The 23663-nt window shown below is 43.9% G+C and overlaps 1 protein-coding gene across 4 annotated transcripts in view; it reads right to left on the bottom strand.

The window, feature by feature from the left end:
* MYO3B (myosin IIIB) overlaps positions 1-23663 on the bottom strand; it is a 2253613-nt gene that overhangs the window by 439991 nt on the left and 1789959 nt on the right. For all 4 annotated transcript variants that reach the window (XM_085645333.1, XM_085645331.1, XM_085645332.1 and 1 more), the window contains one exon: positions 22219-22299. In XM_085645333.1, the coding sequence (XP_085501459.1) occupies positions 22219-22299 (81 nt within the window). The remainder of the gene's footprint in view (positions 1-22218; positions 22300-23663) is intronic.

The following is a 23663-nucleotide window of genomic DNA, read 5'->3' on the forward strand; positions in this document are numbered from 1 at the left end:
CAGCACGCTTGGCCAATAATGTCGCCACCACAACCAGTCGCCGGTTACACGACTTCAAAGACTTAGCGTCACCCAGCAGGCATACCTCCGGCACACACCGCACGTGCCCCAACACCAAATCCGTCATCACACTCGCAACTTTAGCCCAGAAGGCAGCTATCCCTGCGCACTGCCACGAGGTGTGCAAAAAATCGTCATCTGCTTGTCCACACCTCACGCAACAAGCTATTTCACGCAGTCCAAATTTCCACAGTTGCATTGGAGTGTAGTATAACTGGTGCAAAAATTTAAAATGAATGATACGCATATTACAGTTGGCCGTGAGGCGCCCAGACAGCATACAGCAGAACTGCCAATGATCAAGTGGCATGATGTATCCCAATGCTGTATTCCATTTAAGATATGAAGGGTGTTCTCCTGGCTTCATCTCACGTTGGGATGCAGCATATAATTTAGTAATCAGGTCATTGCGCTCCTCACCAGCCATCATCACCTGAAGTGCTCTCAATGTTTACGGTTCAGCTGGATAGTTGGGGTCAATCGCTCTGACCGCCTGTCGCACCCTCACATATGTAAAGCACAGCATCTGGCCGTGAGTCCGACCTGCCTACACATCCGGTAGCGAGTGGAACTGGCCCTGTTTGTACAGGTCACCCATTTGCACCACTCCGGCGGCCTGCAGCGCATGTACAGCAGAACGCTCCTGTGCAGCTGAAATATCAGGATGCGCTGCTCTTGGCAGCTTTGGGGCATAAAGGTAATCCAGCTGTGCCCTTCTAGCAAGGGCCTGCCAGGCCCAGGTGGTACATAATACTGGGTTAATTTCTGCCCTGGGTCCGCCACGACCACCCGAAAGTGCTGCTGCCACAAGCGGCAGTGGGAGAATTGCATCCGCCTCTATCGCTGTATGGGGTAGGAACTATTGCGGAAAAAAACAATAACGCGCAAATTGCGCCTGGGCGCACAAATAGTAGAGATGCATGTCCAGTGTCTCGAATCCGCAACGATCAAATGGCTGTACAAGCATATCCCAGCTACAACAAGGCTTTTTGCCCCCCCAGACAAACAACAATATGGACGACTGTAACGCTTTAAAAATGGAACTATTCAGACAAATAGGAATATTTACAAACAGATACAATAATTTGGGTAAAATATTCATTTTTGTCACCGCAATGCGATCCGCAAGCAACAGGGGCAGCCGGGCCCAGCGCTCAGCCTTATCTGTAATTTGTGAGATGGTGCGACCATAATTCATGGAAATTACCTGCTCAGGGTCCCTTTGTAACCAGACACCCAGATATTTCACCGGATCCCGGGTCCAGGACAGTGGGAAGTCCAACTCGACCTCACAAGTGCCAGCCGTCAGGGGAAATACCATCGACTTAGCCCAATTGATCCCTAGGCCGGAGAAACCTTCAAATTTAACATACTCGCATAGCAACTCCGGAAGGTAGGTGGCAGGCTCGCAGACATATAATAGCATGTCGTCAAACAACGACCGGACGCTGTCGGAAACGCAATGCAGCCGATGTATGCAGCTGGCGCAGCTTGCATGCGAGAGGCTCTAAAGCCAAAGCAAAAAGCATCGGCGAAAGGGGGCAACCCTGCCATGTGCCCCTACGAATGGGAAAGGCCGACGACACACAACCATTAACACCAACCCTGGCAACCGGCTCGGTATATAGGACTCTGATCCACTGGAGGAAAAACAGAGGGAGGCCCATTCTTGTGAGTAGAGTAAACATATAATCCCATTGAAGGGAATCAAATGCCTTTGCTGCGTTAAGCAATGACGCTACGGCTTTAAAATCAAAATAGTGCAGGGTGGCGAAAAGTGTGCGCAGATTATGCGTGGTAGTTCGGGCAGGCACAAACCGTGACTGGTCAGGGAGTACCAGCAGGGGAATCAGGGGCTGTAGCCAGAGAGCAATCATCTTAGCCAATATCTTAGCATCTAATATTAATAATTGAAAGGGGCCTGTAGGAGTCACAACAATTAGATGCCTTATCAGGCTTCAATAACATAACCAAGAGGGCTTCCCTTAAGGAGGGCGGGAGACGGCCGGTATCATACGCCTCTGCATAGACCTCAAGAAGTCTGGGGGCTAATACATCCGCAAAGGTCTTATAAAATTCACTAGGGAGCCCGTCCAGTCCCGCAGCCTTACATGTGGGAAGGGACATAATAACAAGTTTTACGTCCTCCTCATCAAAAGGTTGCGTAAGATATTCCCTATGGTTCAAGGACAGCCAACCAAGAGCAACGTCGTCTAAATATGAGTTCATCTCATCTTGCTGCACCACGGTCTTATTTTCGTAAAGTCTGGCATAGAAGTCTAGCATGGTCACACTAATGTCAGCTGTAGTGAATTGCGCGTCCCCCACCTCGTCAAGCATCTCTGTAATGTATTCCAGACTATGTGGAGCAGCCAACTTCTGAGCAAGTGAGCGGCTAGGCCTACCTCCCTCGCCGTAATATCTAGCCTTACTGAGTCTAGACCTATGGACTATCTCTTGATCGACAGTGTTGTTATGCTCAGTGACCAACTCCCGGATCGCAGACAGTGTCGCTGGAGAAGGGTCCGACTCATAGGCACGTTCTAAAGTGGAAATTTCTACAGCTAGTTTGTGAATCCAATGCCTCAAATCCCTCAAGACGCCTGCCTGCGCCCCCATGCACACACCCCCTAATAGTTACTTTAAATGCTTCCCAGAGGACGCCGGCGCTGTCAACCGAGCACTCATTTTCCTTGAAAAAATTATGAATAGCCTCCCCAATTGTGTGTTTGAAGACGGAGTCTGTCAATGAGGATGGCTGCAGCCGCCAAGTGAACGGAGGCCTCTCGCATGCAGGAACCTGCAGCTCCAAGAGCACAGGGGAATGGTCCGAGAGCGTCCGAGCCATATGGCATACCTCAACCGCCCAAGTGCACGCAGCCTCAATGACCAGCCAGAAATCCAGTCGGGACCAGGTCCCATGTACAGAGGAAATAAAAGTACTCTCTCGAGCCCCAGGGTGTTGCAGTTGCCACACATCATTCAAACGGCCAGCATCCGTCAGTCCCAGCAACATCTCAGAAGCTTGCTTAGGCAATGACGTCTCACTACCCATACGATCAACAGCGACAGACATTAAAGTCACCACCCCAGATTATATCCACCTCTGGAAAGCTAGTGATGCGGCACCATACATCCGAAAAGAAGGCCAGATAATCAATATTCGGTCCGTACACATTCACTAACAGCACACTTGCTCCGCCCAGCTGACCATGTACCAGCACTATCTGGCCTGAGTGATCTGTTTCAGCTAGAGTGACAGAAAATGGAACCCCCGCTTGACCAGAATCATCACTCCTCATGCATAGCTAAAAAAAGAGGACGCCACTCGCACCCCCCTGCCCCCCACCGCCCACCCACATTTTTTTCGGACAATTTCGTAAGATGGGTTTCCTGTAAACAGGCTATCTGAACATCCATCCTGTCCAAGTAAGCAAGCACAGATAGAATCTCTTTGGGGGTGTTTAGGCCTCGGACATTCCAGGTTAGAAACCGCACTTCACCACTCATTGAGTTAATAGAATTGTAAAAAATCTGGCAATTGGATATATCAAAGACGTGTCCACTCGTACAAATAATAAGCTGAATACACCATGACCATAAGCCGAAAGTGCTGGACGTCCCCCCTCACTCTCCACCCCCCAGCCCACCTCCCACTTCAGCGTCCCCAACTCGCCAAAGCCATCCCAACTCTCTCCAACCCATCTCCAACTAGGAAAAAACAAAGCAAAGTGTGGTGGGGTACTCCCATTGGGGGGCGTCAGAGTGCTACTAGCCTCCTATCTGGTAGGAGGTGGCTGAGCAGAACAAACATCTGTGCCTGGTCAAAGAATACAGCAGGTGAATCACATGGCAAGGAAGACGTGCATTTATAAAAAGACATCAACAATGTCCACCTGTACATGGGAGAAAATCATGGAAGCATATGAACCATGACATTGTGCAGGTCAAGAAAAAAGCTGCCCAGATGGGCTTCGTGGTAGGACGTAGTACCGATGTGCTCCCCACAGCCCTACTGTTCCTCATGTTTTGCATGCTCCAGCGCTACCTTGGGATTGGTGAAAATCCTCGAGTCTCCATCCGGGCCTATCTTCAAGAGGGCAGGGTATAACATGGCGTAGGGGACTCCCTCAGATTGTAGAAACTTTTTGACAGCTCGAACTCCCTTCGCGCAGCCTGAACAGTAACAGTAAAATCAGGGAAGAAAGAGAGTGTTGCCCTGATGTTCAATAGTGCCTTTATCTCTAGCCATGTGCAAGATGGCGTCACGGTCCTTGTAATTGAACACCCGTGCGATAACGGGACGTGGTGGGGCACCCAGGACAGGCCTAGCTGCGAGGGAGAGATGGGCCCGCTCAATAATGAACATGGCGGAGAGCAGTTCTGTACCAAAATGTCCTTTATCAAGTTTTCAACAAAGGTCTCAGTTTTGCCCACATTAGTTGATTCCCTGCAGCCCCATAATTCGAATGTTGTTATGTCGGGAGCGGGCTTCCAAGTTCTCATTCTTTGCCTGAATGAGGGAGAGAACCTTTTCCATATTAAGTGTTTTCCCTGCGACATCGCTCAGACCATCCTCTGTTGCAGACACTCGTTGCTCGACTTCCCCCATGCGTGTGTTTTGCATTTCGAGCTGTGACGACATGTGGTCGAGGCGTTGATGCACAGCCGCCATTGTACCCTCTATGGATTGGAGGCTACGCTGCATGGCCAACAGTGTTGAATCTATAGTGGAGGCTCCCCCATCCTGGGTGTCCGCCTCAGAGTCAGAGGCCGCCTTTTGTGGAGTCTTGGAGGACTTGCGTGCCTCAAACGTGAGGCGAGGTTGGGACTTGTCAGTCCTTCCCACATTGCCCGCAATTTTAGTCAAACTATCGACAGGAAGTGAAGATGAGGAGGTCACCCCCAAGACAGAACCTCTCAGGCCTTGAGATCAGTATAGCGTAGACACATTCTGCAACCAGCCCTGTGAGCCCGAGGCGCTCCCTGAGAAGAGGCGATCACGTCTGCACACCACCACAGTAGAGGCTAGAAAGTGAGGGCCACACCACAATCAGCGATATAATCAGTAGCCCTTTCCGGACCAGAATGACACTTGGTATAGGCCCCCAGCTGTACTATCACCAATAAACTCAGTGAGGTAGAGAATGAGGGATCAACCCAGTTCAGGAATGTGTAGTCAGGCAGCGCACAAAAGCGTCAACCCAGAGATAAATCAATAACAGGACCCAGGCCAGGCCAACTCAACCCCGGCTCAATTAGAAACTCACTGCGGTGCACAAAGAGCAGGACCCGGTAATCCCAGGGCAATCATCAGCAACGCGGTTTCTCTAGGTATAGTGCAAAGTCAGGGGTGTGTATAGATAGAAAGGGGCATAGGCCATAGAGGAAAAAGCAGCCCGGCGGGACCTCCAGGAGACCATTAAGCAACTCACTGGGCAGCACACTGAGAGGAGAGAGTGACCCAGCCAACGAGGAAAGCAGCGACGCTCACAACTCGCTCCCACAGCAGGTTTACAACTTCATAGTAGGAAATGGAAGCAGGTAGATGCACCGTAGTGTGGTACTCATGCGGGATCAGGGCTTCAAGCGATAGATAGGGCTGTCCCAAATACACCTGACCACAGCAGGATGTAGGCCAAACAGGTGGAGCACCTCCGGGTCACCCGACATGATATCGGCCACAGAGGCGCGCAGATTGATGGCAGAATGCAGCTGGGCCCAAGCAACGCTACCCACGATCTCCCACACACCCCAGCACCCAGCGACAGCTCACTGGTCGCGGGCCACATCAGGCCTGCACCCGCTTTCGCGGAAACAGGCCCGAACCGGGCCGCGCCCCACTCACCGCCACCAGCGTCGGGAAGACAGGATTCTCCGTCCACCGCCGCCGTCGCTCACACAGGAGAGCCCGGTCAGATAGAGGCCCTCTCGTCGCCATCCGCCGCCGATCCCCTCTCGCTTCCAGGGGCCTAGCACAGCACCCCACCTGGAGTGGTGAGCTCAGTCAATCCGCCGTCCGTCCCAATGGAGCCGCAAAAAGCAGGTGAGGCCACGCCGACCTCAGAAGGGCTCAGTCGTCAGGCCGAGGCCACCAATCTCAGGGCCTCGCGGGTGCTGCCATTTTGTAGATGCACGGCAGGGGACGATTATGCCTGAATTACAGTGGCTGCAGCTATCGTAGGTGATCCAAAAGCACTCCAGTAGAAGCAGGAGTGCTGCGCGCACCGGATACCCTCTTCAGTGCCACCAGATGTGAGGTTTTACAGGCGGATAATGGTCGGATAAGTGCTCAGCCGGGCAGAGCCTCACTAGAGTGCGGTCGTCTTGTCGTGCGCCCTATATCGCCCCCCCCATGAAGGCATATCTAAGGGGCAAAATTTCTTGCAGAATACATTTGAGAAACAAGAAGTACAGGGAAGAGGTTACTAAAATAGAAGAAGAGATGAAAAAAGTAAAAATAGAGGGGAGGTGCATCACAGAAGTTGAGAAGTTGCAGGAAAATAAAGCTAAACTAGTGAAACTAAAAGATCAACTAGACACTATCCTCCAAACAAGAATTAGGAAGTGATGGGAGGCCAGTAAACTAGCTCACTTCAAATACGGTGAAGTGGCAGGGGGGCTCCTGGCTTGGAAAGCAAAAATGGATAGAGTATGCAACCAGATCAAAGAGATTGTAGATAGCAACAGTAAGAACATTTTATCCACCGACAAGGAAATAGAGGGCGCCTTTTACACCTTCTTCCAGGCACTATATATGGAAGACAGAACAGTTAATAAATCAGAGGCGGAGGCATGGCTGAACTTGTTTATGCTTAACCCCTTGGATGCCGTACAGCAAAAATCCTTAGAGCAAGAAATCACTCAAGAAGAGGTTAAGAGTGCTATTCAAACTATTAAAAGGGGGTAAGGCTGCGGTCCCAGACGGTCTCCCGACGGACCTCTCTAAAAGCCTGGCGGAGGTCCTTATCCTAGTAATGACCCAGCTCTTTAATGAGATCTTAATTGAAGGGAAGCAACGCCCAGATTCTTAGGGTGAGGCTATAATTGCTTTAATTCTAAAGCCTAAGAAAAATTCAGCAGGTTGTGAGTCGTATAGACCCATATCTCTGTTAAACGCGGACTATAAAATCCTCGCCAAGATCCTCGCTGACAGGCTAGGTGCAGTAGCAGGCGATAAGTTACATCTTGACCAAAAAGGTTTCATTAAGGGCAGAAACTTGCTTGAACTTACTTACGAACTCATTGGCGCAATAGACCTCGCCAAAACATACTCGCTTCCCCTTGCAGCCATGACCCTCGATACCACCAAGGCTTTTGATAGAGTCAACTGGGTGTATCTGATGGCCGCACTGGAGAAATATAACATCGGCAAGAACTTCCACAGAGCTATCCAGTTGATATATCAAGACCCATCTGCTAAACTATTAGTTAACAGTAAACTCACTAGCCCATTCAAAATAACTAGAGGGACTAGACAGGGGCGTTCCTTATCCCCCTTCTATTTAATCTATACATTGAGCCATTTGCTCAAAAACTGAGAGAGGAGACAAATATCGCCCCTTTTATGCACAAGGGATGGGACAAAAAAGTGGCCCTGTATGCAGACGACATACTGGTTCTTTCCTCTGACCTCCTAACTACTTTTCCCGCAGTAATAAAGCATGCAGAAGATTTTGGAAGGATATCAGGGTACGAGGTCAATGCAGGGACAACGGAGGTGATGTCTTTGAGTATAAGGGCGAGTCAACATCAGACTAAATGAGAGATGAGGTACTTGGGTGTAAAAATAGTACACAACATCAGTAACATTACAGAGATTCATCTATCTATTGTCACAAGAGAGTGTTCACGGCTCATGAAAAGCTGGACCTACTTACCTTTTTCAATTTTTGGGGGGGTGAACCTGGCAAAATGACTGCGCTCCCAGAAATTACCTTCTTCTTTAATGCCATCCCACTACACTTTTGCAAGCCTTCTATAGATAAGCTCCAGCAGGCTATTAACTCTTTCATATGGGCCTCTAGAGGAGTTAGAATAGCAAGGAAGAAACTGAGAAGTAGGAGGGAGAAGGGTGGCCTGTCTCTCCTGGATTTGCAGTACTATGCTTGGGTCTTCCAACTGTCCCACTTCAGGATGCTGTTGAAATCACCAGATCAAGAAGGGGAAGGGGCAATGTTCTCAGCAATGTTGAAAGGCGGCAATTTGGCCCAGGAGGGATTCATGTTTAAGTACCGAGATCCCAAGTTTAAAAAAAAAAATGTTGCATTAGAGTGCTACGTTTTAACTGGAGATGCATGGACAGTCATATCTTGGCTCTGCCTTGCCTTTTTACTACCCGTGATATATTTTGGCCTTTTTAAGGTGCATTACTTTGTTCTATTTCATTTATATATTTAAGTCTTCCCTCACCAGGAACCCCCTTCTCATCTAGCAAATTGGCATGTTCACAATGGGAGCATGCATCGGTTGGTGACTCATTGCTAGGAAACTTAGACTCATAATAACCCAAGGGCTATAACGTAGCACGTTGTATTGTATTTTGTGGTAAGAATTGATGTGTGATAGGGCTGCACAAGGAATGCATGGAATGTGATCAACATGTGTTTAGGAATGATTGAGATTTAGCCTGGAGTTTATGTTTTGTCTGCAAGCATCTTTCAGATGCATTAGCTTGTATATATTCATCAAACAGTGATTTTTTCCATTTTAGATTGAATCTATTCTATGGCCACCCTGTGTTCCTCCCTCTTTTCCTTGTTTTTATTGAAGTGTAAATTTGTATTTCATCGGAGTGTGCCCTGAAGAAGGTGTGTGGTCTTTGATCATTAGGACCGAAACATGCGTCGGCACCAACACGAAAGCCTTGTTCGACACCGTTAAACCTCCATCAGGTTTTCAGTAACTGAATCACTTGGAAAAAGAGAAAAACAAAAAAAAGTATATGCATATTGAAAAGAAATCATATTGACACATTAAATTAATGATGTATGGAGCTTGCATTTTGATCTGCAAGTTTGTTCTTACAATTCCAATGTATGATCATACAGTTTAGGATGTCCCAGTTGAAGGCTTAATGTATGCTCTGTATTTTTTAATATAAATAAGTGAGTGTAGCGATAAGGAATGACTGGTACTTTTCTGGATGAATGATGAAGAGAGATGTGTGTGAAGGTTGGGAGGTTATGATTTTGTTGAAAATATGTATATTTAAGCATATATATGGTTTATTTTTTGTTAAATACTAACAAGTAAAATTAAACAAACTATATAAAAATAAAAACGTTTTTTTAAATGAGTTTGTATGTATCATTATTGTATTGATCTGTGTGGACTATATACTTTGTTGGCTCTATTTTTGAGCTAATTTTGGAGGTGGGTTTTCTTCTTCAAGTTCAGAGCCTGACATTTGACCTCTGTCCTTAAAATGCACAGCAAATGTGACCAGATAAGAACAAGATTTAAAGGCTTATTTACAGAAATGCATTACTGGTGTAAGAATACAGTAAATAGGGTTTGGGCAAGGAAAGGGACAAATTTAAGGTGGACAGCCTAAAACAAATAAAGCCAGCAAATAGAAAGCAAGCAAATGTAATTTGCAAACCACAAAGCTAATGGTAAGCACTGGGCGGAATGCATTCCCAGGGAAGCTTTCCGAATATCCCCAAGATGTTGTTAGTAAACCAGACAGCTGTCTGGTAGGCTTCGACCTAATGAATGTGACTTTGTGTAATGTAACTGGTGTTCATGTAAAGTTCTCTGAAACCTTCGGTAAAGTTTGCAGCTTTACAAAAACTACAGAAAATGCACAAAGAGGTAAAATAAAAGTGTTAACATAAAAAAGGAAGGACAATTAATTAACCATTTTGTGGTTGATTTGTACAAAGTGAAACCAGAAAACTTTGGTAAATTGCAGCCTCCACACTTAAATTGTGTGCTCTTAGGCAAATATTGTATTTGACCAAAAATCGTTTTTCTTCATTATCGCTTATGAAAGCACATTCAAATATGTGAGTTCAGAATACCAGTTGTACAAAAACCTATTGTAGTTGATTTAATAGACTATAATGTTTCTCTAGTATAATCTGGGCCATGTACAGGGTTTACATGACAACTGCCTTGCCTCTTAGTTGACCTGTGGTCATGTTTAAAAACTATTGCTTTTTTAAATCACTTTAGTACTTCTCCATGCAGTGTACAATGTGACGCATTAATGTCAACACTTTCACATGTTAAAGAATTATTTTGTTTAATTTTGAAAAGACTTTATCATATTTTATGTGATGTAGACCACTAACATTCTGTATTTATGACAAAACTGTGGCACACCTGAAGCCAACTTGATTGAATCAAGGTTGTAAAACGTAGAGCATTTCCTTTAGAAATGAACAAAATGAGGGGGTTTGTCTGGTCATAGAAATTATGGTTAGTGCGTTAGGAATCTAAAATGAGGACACATTTTTAAGGAGTTCTGGAATATCTTTCTTATCTATGTCAGTACAATATTTTGAAATGCAGACTGAAATGTACTTTCACCACCAACAGCAGTCTTTTAGTTGATTCCCCAGTCTACTGCAGCAGCATCAAAGGAAGAAAATTAAGAGTGCTAAATTTCTGCATTTATGAGAAAACTGTGGCATGCCTAAAGCCATCGTGATGGAATCAATGCTGTAAAACCTAAAGAATTTCCTTCATAAATTAGCAATATTAGGAGTTCCTTTTTTCATAGAAACTATGGTTGGTGTTCTTATAAGCTAAGATGATGACACCTTTTCTATGAGTTCTCAAATATCTTCCTCACCCATTTTAGTAAAACATTTTGACATGCAGGCTGAAACATGTACTTTCAACGCCAGCAGCAGCCTGTCACTCCTCAATGTTCACCTTTACCACAAAGCTCTAATGGGTAAGTAGAGTGCTAACAGTCTGGGTCAATTAAAAAAATGTAACACACCTGAATTCTATCTTAATGGAATCATGGTTGAAAAACTGAAAGCAGTTTCTACAGAGGATACTGCAGTAAAGTAATAATTTTTCATAGAAATCATGGATAGTGAGCTAGAAAGATAAAACTAGGCCACCTTTTCTATGAGTTCTCAAATATTTTTACCATCAATTTCAGTGAAATATTCTGACATGCAGAGTCAAACATGTACTTCCAACACCAGCAGCAAACTGTGTCAGTTATTTGCCTAGTATTCAACAGTAGTGTAACCACAGAGTTCTAAAGAGCAATTTGAGCTCTAACATTTTGAATTCAGGACAAAAGTGAGCCACTTGAATTTAAAACTTTTCCTGAAGAGCAGGCTGGAGTAAATGAGGATGAAGATGTTAATGTAGGTATAAATATGAGGCAAGGTATGGATTTTTAGTAATATGAGGCACAATCATTTGTACAGAGGCAATAGTTAAAAAGAGTGACTTCAGCATAAGTATGTTATAGCTGGTATGGTAATAAGGTCATAACTTACTTTAACAAAAACATTGAAATTCACTGAACAAATTTAAGTTAAAGTGGTATTATAATTAGGCGTTGAAAAAAGGTAAAAACAGAAAATCCCTGATATTCACCAGTTTGGGTTTACTGAGCTAACTAACTTTTGCCTGCACCATGCACTGCATATGACCTCACATATTACATTACACATAACATGTTTTATGACATCATTGATGACATCACTCATATATAGTAGAGTTACTGAGTGTACGCGTGTGGGTCAAAAGAATAGAATTAACCTAAGCTCTGGAGACAAGTGCAACTGTGCTTTTTTTTAGTAATCAAGGTGAAACAAGATAAAGGCTGAGTATACGTGATGGGTTCCAGAGGTATGTTTGCAAGCAGGTTATGGTTTGAAGGCAAAGCCAGTTTTGAAAAAAGGTCTGAGAAAGGCCAAAGCTGCTGTTGGCGATATATTAGCCACCAGTGAATATCTAGCCAATTGCCAGTTTTAAAGCGTTGTAATACAGTGATATAAACAAATTCAATATCTCTGTTTTTTTAATTTCAGAACTTCACTAAAGATTTTGCGGCACTGCAAATTATTGAATAATGTAGAATGGAAGGGTGCCCCACTTGGAGGTGGTTAATCTCATACTGTTGGTGTAAACATGAGTGTATGGCTGTATGTATAAGAAATGGACATTTGTAGTGTATTTTACTAAACTACAGATTGTTGTCCATAGGGCTTTACATAAGATGTCTTTACAGTGGCCATGTATACCTGTCAAACTCTGCACCTAAAATTGTGGGCCATATCAAGTCTTTAAGAGGATAATACCATTACGGTGAACAAAAAATTGTCCATAGGTATAGGTTAATAAATTAACTTAAGTCCACAAAACCTAAAGGTCGGTGTCACAACGACTACATGATGTCATCCGTGATCATCAATGATATGTTATTTAAGATGTTTTCATTAATGCCATCAATTATGTAATTTAAGATGTTATAAGTGATGTAATATGTGAAGTCACAAGCAGTGCATGTTGTGGTCACAAGTTATAGCTACCTCAATTTAGCTCAGTGTACTGAAAAAAATAAAGGTTAAAGTATCATTATAGTTAGGTGAACATTTTTGTGATAATGTAACATTTTAAACAAAATAAAAACGGAAATGGACAAGTTATATTTATCTCAAGTAACTATAACTCATGCCCCACCATGCATAGTGTTGTCATCAATGATGTCCGTTCAGTTTTCTTCAGTAATGACATCACATCAGTAATGCTATCAATGATGTCATTAAACAGCGTTTTGTAATATGTGAAGGTCATAAGCGGTTCATTGCATGGTGAGGACGTGAGTTATAGTTATAGTTATTTTAAAGGCACACATATTTCCAGTGATTTTTTTTTTTAAATGTAAAGTAAGATATAATTACAATTCCTAACTATAATGTCACTTTAACCTTTGTTTTTTAATGTGGATTTTACAGTATTTTTTATGTATAGTGAAACTTTGTAATCACAAATAAAGTCATCCACAGGCCCAGTGCCCGAACCTGTGCAAGTGCCCTTCCCCGACTGCGCGTGGCCTTCTGCCATGCGCAGGGTGAGGTTGGGCACAAGGCCTGGCCTGCATCAAGGACTTGCACCCAAAACCCTACAAGTGTCTTACCTGCAACTACACATGGCCTTTGGGCAAGTGCAGTGTGCGGTTGTTCTTGCAGGTCCTGGTTGCACTCAGGCACTGACTTTGTCAAAGATTCACAATACCAAAATATATAAAGTGGCCCTATTAGCTTTAAGGGGTTAGTATAACAATATATATAGAAGATTGATTATCTTTGTCCAAAAATCACCAATATTTTTAATCAAATGTATATTTCAGTAATTCACACAATATAATTTTTAATAACAGTAAATAAAAAATATTTAGTAACACTTTATTTAAAAAAAGAAAATCAACATGTCTGTGAGTCTTTGTTATTTACATAGCTTTTATTATTGCATTTTGTGGGCTGAAAAATGTTAAAAGAATGAGTCAGAGACATGTTTTAAAAAAGAAAATTCAACATGACTCGAAGTCTTTCTTTTTACATTTTTCAACTCACAAAATGCAATCATAAAACAATCACAAGGGAGCCTTGCACTCCAGCTGAAGGGCATAAAGTTCTAGCTAAGTCTTTTTGACAAAATATGGTAAGTTTTCATAGGGTAGTGGATGTAATGATCCAGGACATGTTGCTCGGGGGTTGCTGCACTCCCTGCAAGCCCCACTACATTAACAGAAAATACTTGGTGGTACTTCTGCCGCTTCTTGGGACATCACCGAGCTAAAAAAAAATGGAATAATCCCTCGCTGGGCATTATGGGGTGCTCCTTCAAGGAGCAGTAAATTATAAATGAGAGGCTGCTGCTATTCATTGATTATTCACATGTTGTGCCCACCCAGGGCACACAAATGTTTAAATATGGTTGGGGGTCGGGTGGGAGACACAGGAACCCTCGGCCTCAGTCGGCATCCCAGCCAGCACCCATCATGTGTGAGTGGGTGCCCTTGTGCCCACTCAGGGCATCTAAAGCTACACTTCTGTTGGGGTTGGCAGGGGAGCCCCAGGGCCTCAGCAGCTCTATCTGGCATCCATGGTGGGAGTTGTCCTTTAAAATAAAATTTAGGTGGGTACCCCGGTGCCCACCCGGGGCACCCACACAGTTGTCTCCATTGGGGGCTGTGGGAAGAGCCCCATAGTACCAGCCCGCACCCAACCAGCACTATACTTGGCATGACAGTCTCCCGGTGATGGAACCACAGTGGGCTCCCTGGTACACTGTACAGTATAGGCCCCCGGGGATGGGATCCCCAGGGTGTGAGGAGGCTTGTGGAGGGTGGCATTTAAAAAAATTGGACCTGGGGGATGGGTTCACCTGCACCCTAGCGTGGCTCGGGGATGTCCGCACGCCCTCCATCTCTTTATTTGTTATTCAATGGATGGGGTCTCCCGGGCCTAATTGAGGCACAGGGTGTTGGCTGCATGCCCCCTCCAATTATTACTTTGGCCCACGGGGTAGAGTATCCAGGGTGTCGTAGAGGCTTGGAAAAGGAAGCTATGAACCCTTTCCCCTTTTGCTAATATGTGGGGGCTCGTGGATGAGGTCTGGCTTGGGGAGGGGAGGCCAATCCACGCCAGGGTCATTTAAAGTAAAGAAATATGGTGGCAGCCCTTTTGTATTTCTTTTTTCTGCAATCCTGCAGGAGAATTGCAGAATCTCTAATATTTTTTATTTATTTGTTAATATGTTGGCCCCAGGGGTGGTGCCTCAAGGGCTATGCGGGCAGAGTATCCCTATCCTTCCCCCTTATATTATTTTTTATATATTTTCAAGACAGCAGACTTAGTTCCCTGAGTCCTGAAATGGCCGCTGCAACATTTTCTTTCATGTTGCGGCCAATCAATCAGAGCTCTTGCTCCCACTGTACCATTTCTCCCACAGGAGCAAAGTGGTCCAAGGGAAAAAAGCCCTCTAGGCCAATCGGAACATTCTATTTTTTTAAGTTGTGCTTGCCTGACTTTTGCAAAAGTCCTTCCAACCCAACCGTCAACATTTATGATATTTTTCAACCTTTTTCAAAAACTACTGAACAGATTTACACCAAATCATAACAAGTCTACATTTCTGGACTAAGATCTAGCTTCCTTCCAAACTTGGTGTAATTCCATTCAGCAGTTTTCATGGTATTACAGTCCAAAAAAGTGAAAAAATGCATGGGGATTTTGCATTTTGGGCACCCCTTTTTCACAGGTCCCGCTTGATGGATCACCCCAAACCTGTCCATGAAGAAAGCCCTCACTATACATCTCTCAACCAATTATAGTTAGCCTCTTACCCTTACCATAACCAGTTAACCCACATCCCATCATAACCAGTTAACCCATATCCCCTTAACCCGATTCTCATTCTTTACTCTTGTGCCTTATATCCTTAATCCCATACCCTTTACCCTTAACACTTCCCCTTTCCCATTATGTGCTCTCTTAACCCCTTATCATTAAGCTCCTGCCCTTCACTCTTTACATTCAAGTCCTTAATCCTTTGCCCCCTACCTTTGTTCCCTGTAGAATGTGCGCTTGTGCGGGCACGCATACTACCTGCTCCCAGCAAGCACACACTCTCCCAAAACGCACACTTCACTGTTCCTTGCAAGAGAAGGGATTGTCACTTTCTTGGAATGTGAAATTCAAGGAGTTTAAGGCCGTGTGGATGAGCAGAACGCAGGTAAAATGACTTTGAGAGCCTTCCTCTCAGCTGCACCGGTTTTGCCACAGTGTATCACAGAGTTTGGAGCAGGCAGCTGTTATACGTGTTTTTTGTTTTATTACTGTCAGGGGCCAAGGGCCTGCAAGGATTCAGCAGTAGCAGAGGCTTCCAGAGCCCGATCCAGTAATGTATCTATTGTTGACAGTGGTGCTGATAAAAATAGTGTACAGTATCTGTTGTAAAGCGCTGGGTAAAACTGTCCAATATCCGTGTTATTTTTTTTCTTTTTTCTTTTTTACCCCTCTGCTCCCCCACCCTGCCCTCCATCCCCTCCCTCCCCACCCTGGAGAACCCTACCCCCATTTACCTGGACAAGTCCAGATTCTGCCTGCCGGTAACCCCTGCTCCACCCTGCTCTTGCCTTTTGCTAGTGAAATGCTAAGAGAATAAATGAATAAATTTGTACCATTGGGGGCCTAGTCTACATATCTGTTCCTAGTTCCTAGTGTAACTAAATCTATCGTGATATGTGCTATGTAAGTTTACCAATGGAGTATCTTACAACAACCAGGTTCCTACCCCACAGACTCTTATTGATAAGATGAATCCTGCGTGTTTGTGTCTAATACGAGAGAAGATTATTTTAGATTTTCCAAGAGTTCATCCGCTTCCTGTACCATGCGTACATTTACATCTTGTTGTCAAAAATGATTTTCAATTGTGCTGGGAATCTAAGTTGGACAACGGCCCCTAATTTCTTAAAATCTTCCATTTTCTTGCCCAACTCCCATTGACGATCTAGAGTGGAGCGTGAGAGATCCGACCTGATCTCAAAAGCAAAGTCCCTCAGTTTCCAAGATTTCTGTTTGAGGGCAGCTGTTAGTATTTTTTCTTTTAATGTAAAAGTGAGAAAGTTAATTAGAATTTTCCTCGGTTTTGTTCGGTTGGGGTGCCTTCTGAAGGGTCCCTGTGTATTCTTTGTATGTGTCGCTTAAGTTCTTCTTCTGATTCATCAATCTGAACTGCATCTTTAATGAGGGTAACAATGAAAGATTTTAGATCTTCACCCTCTTTACCTTCCGGTACACAAAGAGGCATAAGTTCTTACTTCTAGAATTGTTCTCCAGTGATTCCACTCTATCACGGAGCGCAGCTTCATCTTTTTTAAGTGTGAAAATATCCGCTTTAACTGCTCCCAAATCTTCTTTAAGTTCTTCCACAGACTTCTCTAAAACCACCGTCCTTGAGTTTAAGATGTCAAATTTTTTCTCAAGTGACTCGCAGAAAAGTCTAATCTCTTCCCGATTTGTTTCCGAGATTGCGAATCCTTTTTTAACATCCGATGCCATTGTGAGAAATAACAGCTCTAATGAGCTCCCTGAGGTGGGACTATCTCCCAAAGCTGCCCCCATTTCTTTATTATTGCTTCCAGCATCTCTCACTACCTCTCCCACAGAGTTAACCCCATCAGAGCTCCTTATTTGCTCATTTAAGCTCATGGCCGCACTGTGTTCTGTAGCTTCTGAGATTCCAAACTCTTTTAACTGAATGGACTGAATGATCTGCTTAGTTGGTAATTCAGATGAATTAGGGGGTTTGAAGTCGCAACTGATATAGGTGTCGGGACCAAACTTGAATTAAGCAAGGGCGAGGGACTTTCTGCATCCATTTCTAAGCGAGAAGGGGACTCCTTTTCAAACCTAGGCTTCCCGAGACCTTCTCTGAGAACTTCTCCCTGTTTTACCACATATAAAACCTGTGGGAGAACTCTGAAATAAGATCTCAACGAGGGGGTAACTTTTATTTCGGCGTCTGCAGGAGAACCCCTCTTTCGAAGGTCTTTTGCACCTTTTCTTTTATACTCCCAATAGGGAGAGGGACTTTCTTCAATGCTGCCCTCCGCTTTTTCACCTGATATTTCTTTATTTTCCGAGGGGGCCTTGTTGGTATCTTTGCCTAATCTTCCTGCTCTGGATTCCTGTGTCACGGGCTCCAGTGATGCCCCACGTTGCCTGTTTTTGTTGATTGACTTAATTTTAGGGGTTTTAGGAGTTTTAGATATTTTGCCTGCTTTGCCCATCTCATTTAACTTATTTTCCTGTGGGTAGCAGTTAATCAGAGCAGGTTTAAAGGAAACAGGGTCCCCCTTCCGTCTTAGACAATAAGGCGCAGAGGACTTACCCAATTTAGAGGTCTCACGGGTTCCCTCGTTGCTCTTGCCGCCCTGTTTCCTAAGGGCCCCAATACCTTCTCAACCTCTCTTGTTTTTCCGCCTTCAGTCGAGCACAAACTGCTGCTTCCTACGGTGAAAAAATCAACTTCGATTCTCCTGGACTCCTCGGCTCCAATCTCCGTCTCCAGCGTGAATGCAGCGGCAACCGTCGCCTTCACTATGCTGGCTCTGCCTGCGATTCTCCCGGAAATGCCTCGAGTGAGACCCCCTCGGAGCAACCCTCGAGCCGCGGAGCTCCAGCCTCTCCTAAGTTCCAGGACAGCCAGAGACAACGTGGGAGGTCCGGCGATATTCTGACACACATCCCCAGAAGACTTACGCAGGTAAAAGGCTAAAAAAGAGTTTAGTAAGCTCTCAAGAAAGTTCACCACAGCTCCATAGATGATTTTAGCATGATTCTTTTAACGCCAGAGCTGGAGAGCTACCGGCATCAGCAAACGACCGTTCAGCTCATGGCCGCCATGTTCTCCTTTACTACTTTCCCAATGTCCGTGTTATGTAAAACCATGCAAAATAAACTGTGTATTCTGCCTGTCACCAACATCTAATCACATCCTTTAGGAATTAAGCACAAACCATTTATGCACAAAGCATTATCCTTTGATGGCAGAAAGCAATACCTGTCTAGTAGCTGGATTGCTAAGCATGAAACTGGAAAATATGGTATCAATTCCTGCTTGAGCAACTTATGTGATCCTAGGCAAATACATTATTTCACTGAGCATCCTTTTTGTTTGTTAGCACATGTGAGACCAGCTCTAATACTTGAATTCAGAATGTGCAATCCATAAAAAAACATATTTATTTAACAGAATATAAAGGTTGCTCCATATTAAAAAAAAGCTAGGCTACCTATACTGCATGGATGACAACTGACTTGCCTCTTTGTTCACTTATGGCATTGTCATCAGAGCTGGGGCAGGAATGTTTCTCAGTTCATGTTTATAAACTCCCACTTTTAATAAATACTTTTCAAATAAACTGATCTGCTAACATGAAAACTTCCAGCATGTAATAAAGACACTTTTTGGAATCTGGAGCTGGTGAGTAATGGAACACAATAAATCAATCCTCTGTAATGTCAGGTATAAAATGACACACTTCTCATGGCTAGCTACATACTGCATAGCCTTTTTTTACCCTACTCGTTTTCGTGTAGGATTTCACCCCACAATCAAGTCGCAAATAGAGACACCATGTGCAGACACCCAATTTTTACGTTCAAGGATTAACAGCAGAAGCTTTCAGTAATATCACAGTGTGAGCCCAGTACCCTTTAAACCCGACTTGGTCAAGCAGTTGTCAAAATTGTTCAACAATCAAAAAATATGATGTGCCCTAGTTGGGACTCAGTTTGATGAGACAAATGATTTCACCTACGGTCCCAGCTTCATGGTTGCTCAGCAGACAGCAACGTCAATGAAGAGAGTGGTTTAGCAGGTCTGTCTAGGAGTGAGGGAACAATGATGGTGTTATTGGATTGATTTTTAAGAAAGTGGATAGTGTGGAGTTCAGGAACCACAGACCTAGCACCTGTGGCGGTCCTGGATTCCATGAAGGCAGACAGCCTGGGGAGAGAAGGACTAGACTTGGAAGAAGCACGGCCAGAAGGAGAAAGTAAAGTGGTAGAGAACCAAACAATGACATGCCAAGAGCCCCTACTCCTACCTGGACATGATCACCCAGATGATCCTGAACTTCACTGAGAAGAGGCTCATGCTCTTCCAGGTAAGAAGATTCATTAGTACCTTATGAATTGTTTTTCATTAGGCTCACTTTGGGGATGTTTTCTCATTGCAAGCTACTGAAGCTAATACTACCACCCAAAGCCCCCTATTCTGGGGCCACAAAGGCTGCATTACCCAGCTCTAACCCTTTTAGGTCACTGTCACCATGATACTTGAACTTCAGTAAAATCTAATACTCATACATGCCTCTGAGTCTTGTTTTTTTTACTAATCCTAGAGTGTAAGTGCCACTAGAGTAAACAATTTAGGTCACGACGGTGTGTAGCTACATTGCAAAAGTGTCGCAAATCCCTATTAGATGTAGATGTATGTGTAAAATGCAGCTGGTTTCACTGTTGTTGTAAACAAACGTTTGGAGTGGTGATTGCCACAGATTTATTTATCTGAGCACTGCACTTGCATGCATGATCAGTTCCTTGGTGCGCATAGACTTGGCTGTAGTGCACAGAGGTCTTACACTGCCGCACAGAGAGGAAACAAATTAGAGGGAACATTGTCCCCTGCCCTTGTCCTTTAGCCCATATCCTAAACCCTTACCTTTGCCACTTTGCACCTTACCCTTAGCCCTTAACCCCTTACATTTAACCCTTAACCCTCTTAGTTTAAATACCACTTTTACCCTTAAACCCTGCCCTTACCAACTTAATCCTTTACCCTTAATCACTTACACTTAGCCTCACCTTTGACCCCTTGCTCACCTACACACAGCATTTTAGGTTTACCGTCTTACCTCTTACTCTTTATCCACTTACTTGATAACTACTAATCCTATCCTAAAAATATTATCGATATATTATTCCTTACATATTTTTCATCGTGTGACTTTCAATGAAATGACACATAATGAGATGGCCTCCAATGTAATTGTAGTCCAAGAGGAGAGGAACACTAAAAGCACATGGCATGACAATGAAATGGATGCAAATAAATGGTATGTGCCTTTAAATATTGCCCCAGGGCATCTGTATGGTATATGAAAGTCCTAGAGTAGTTGGGAATCACAGGAACCAGTTAATTGGGCAAAGCCTCTGTTAGACCCTAAGAGGCTGCTTCTGTTGCGTCATTCCATCCTACCTGACTGGATTCTTTCTTTCTTTGAATGAATCTTTGGTAGATAGGTTGATCCTGAAGACATGTCGAGAAGACCGGCAATAATTTCCCACTAATGGCAGGTCTTCGTGTGGAAAGACAGGATGTTGCTGTCTGGATGGATCATATTGGGTCAAGACTGCCTTCACTCCTGCTATGCAACCTTGGTATAAAACATGTTTCCTGGTGACGATGCATTTACAGAGGTTGCCAATGAAACTATTCTGCCCCTGTTGCAACATTCCACTGAGGATTCTATTTTTGGCTGCAGACAACAATGCTATCTATGTAGACCCCCACTATAGGCTTTTAACATGGTCACAACAGTCTGGTCACATGTAGTGGGAATCCTGCTTCGCCTAAAGAGCATTATGTAGTAAAGTATTAGCCCCTGGGGTTGGAGACCCTACATGACCTATATGGGTAGTGTTTTGATTAGTGTGACCACTTCTCTCCATGTGATCATGGACACTGTTTCCAGTCCTGGACCATTAACCTACAAAGCATTGCTTTCAGGTGTGTCAGAATGCCTTAGGTTGTAAAAGGAAATTCCAGGGGTCAATAACGACAAAGTGTAAGAAAGTCACCCTAGTTTTGATGCCATGTGTTGGAACCAGAGTATTTCTTCTATTGTGTTATGTTTTAACTGTGTCTATGCAGGAATTGTATATGAAGTAAAAAGGTGTGAGAGGGAAGATGTGTGATGGCAGTCTGCGGATGAACAGAAATGTCCAGTATGACACAGATCACACAAATCTGACAAATTTGAAAGCAGCCAAAGTTCTTAAGGTGTGTGCTTGTCAGCGCAATGCTATTAGCTTCACTTAGCGCTGTGGCCCAAAATGTGAATGTGAATATAAATAAATTCACTGCTTGTAATATTGGCAAAGACTGGCACTCGTTACAACGCATGCGTTTTCTACGCATGCCATTACAAATCAAGTCTTTACAACAACGCATTGTTACATCACATGCCATTACAACGCAAGTCGTTACAACAACTTGCTGTAAGGGGGGCGACAGGAGTTTGGAATAGTATAATTTGCTATTCCAACTCCAGTGTGTGCAACAGTAGGGAAGGTAAAATCCAACACCTTCTGCCCCCTGCAGCAAGTCATTGTAACGACTTGCGTTGTAATGGCATGCGATGTAACAACGCGTCGTTGTAATCAATGGCGTTGAAATGGCATGCGATGTATCGCATGCGTTGTAAAGGATGTTTCCCAGTCGCAAATGATAGCCATCACCTTGAACCTGTGAGAGCACACTCACTCTAAACGCAAAAAAGTATATGCCCATGGATTATCAATCGTCATAGAATGAGCGCGTGTTCAAACCATTCATGAAATCATCAGCTGTCTCTCGGACAAAGGACGGTTTTTGCCTTACCCGACTGGATGTGCACGGCCGCTGCAGTTCGCTTGCTTTGGGTTTTCTTGTATTTTTTGCGTGCGTCATATCCTCGCCAAGCTGAAAACACCAAAAACAAAACTGTGATGACTGACTAACTGACTGACTGACTGAAACATTTGTAAAGCGCACTTATGCCGTGGCGTCTTGGCGCTGAATATAATGATATAATATAATATAATGATGAAGCTGCTTTGTGTAATAAATACATAATAATAATAACTTTTATTATTTGGTTTCTGGGCCAGTCTTATATTGCATGTAAAACTAGAGTCCTAGAGGGATAAACTGCTCCTTATGGGCAGGCTATGAAGCTTCGATGTAATTTAAGGGCATGTGTAGGGCAAACCGTGTGTTGCGCTCCTTGAGCCTGGCGCGCTGCCTCACCCAAAGCAAACACTACACATACATCCTATTCCACCCGACCGGATTCTTCAATAAATGTGGACACCAACTCATCGTAGACAGCTAATATTTGTACAGATGTTCTCCTTTGCGATTATTCGAAAAATATCCCAGAGAATTCCTCTGGAAATCTAAGCAAGTCTCCAACCTCTCCTACACTTACTCTCACAGTTTATCAAAATGTGAACAACCTGCAGAAGTGTGGCAAAAACGGGCATTTTCGCATTTCGGGATCTTTTTTCTCGACAACAAAAATAGTTTTCCATGTAGTGAAATGTCATCAGCCACAACCCTGAAACATACGGGCTGCTTAGGTCATCTATTAACCCATTTTGAATAAAGGGTAGGTGTGCAAATAAGGTGAGTGATGTGAATGGGAATGTTTGTGAACACCAAAAAGTTATGATTTTATAGGTTTTACCGACATTACTAATGACCACTTCCCAGGGAATACCCATTTATCACCATTGTACCGAAGATAAACAGCGGACAAAATGATCTATTCTGGTGAATTTTCCACAGAACTAAGTGGAATCTGCGGCCAGAAAACTCCACAGATTCTGTGAATGGGGACTTGGGATTTACAATTGTAAATTCCACATTTTGCACATGTAAATTACACTAACAATGTTAAGTGTATGCCTTGTCACTGAAAAATAAGTTACACATGCAACTGCGAAATGTTTTGTGATGATTGTACAGTAATGGAGTGAAGAAGTCACTCCATTACTGGGCCAATGCTAGTTCAGATTGTCTACCTTGCGTTAGTTAATTGCAGCAGTTCAATATTTAATTATAGCGTAATTTCTAAAGTTTTACCAATATCACACATTTACTTATGATAACATATAAAATATGTATTGTAGTGGAATTAGCGCAGGCGTAAATGTATTCATCATTATGATGGTGGCCTTTGTTGTGGTGGCTAAGCTTTCACAGTGGGCCACCCTCCCTGCTTGGTCGAATCACGGTCCTATGGCCATTTCCAATATGGAATGCTGAAAGCTGTGTGCAGCTGG

The sequence above is a fragment of the Triturus cristatus genome, chromosome 3_1 (assembly GCF_964204655.1).
Source record: "Triturus cristatus chromosome 3_1, aTriCri1.1, whole genome shotgun sequence".
NCBI lineage: Eukaryota > Metazoa > Chordata > Amphibia > Caudata > Salamandridae > Triturus > Triturus cristatus.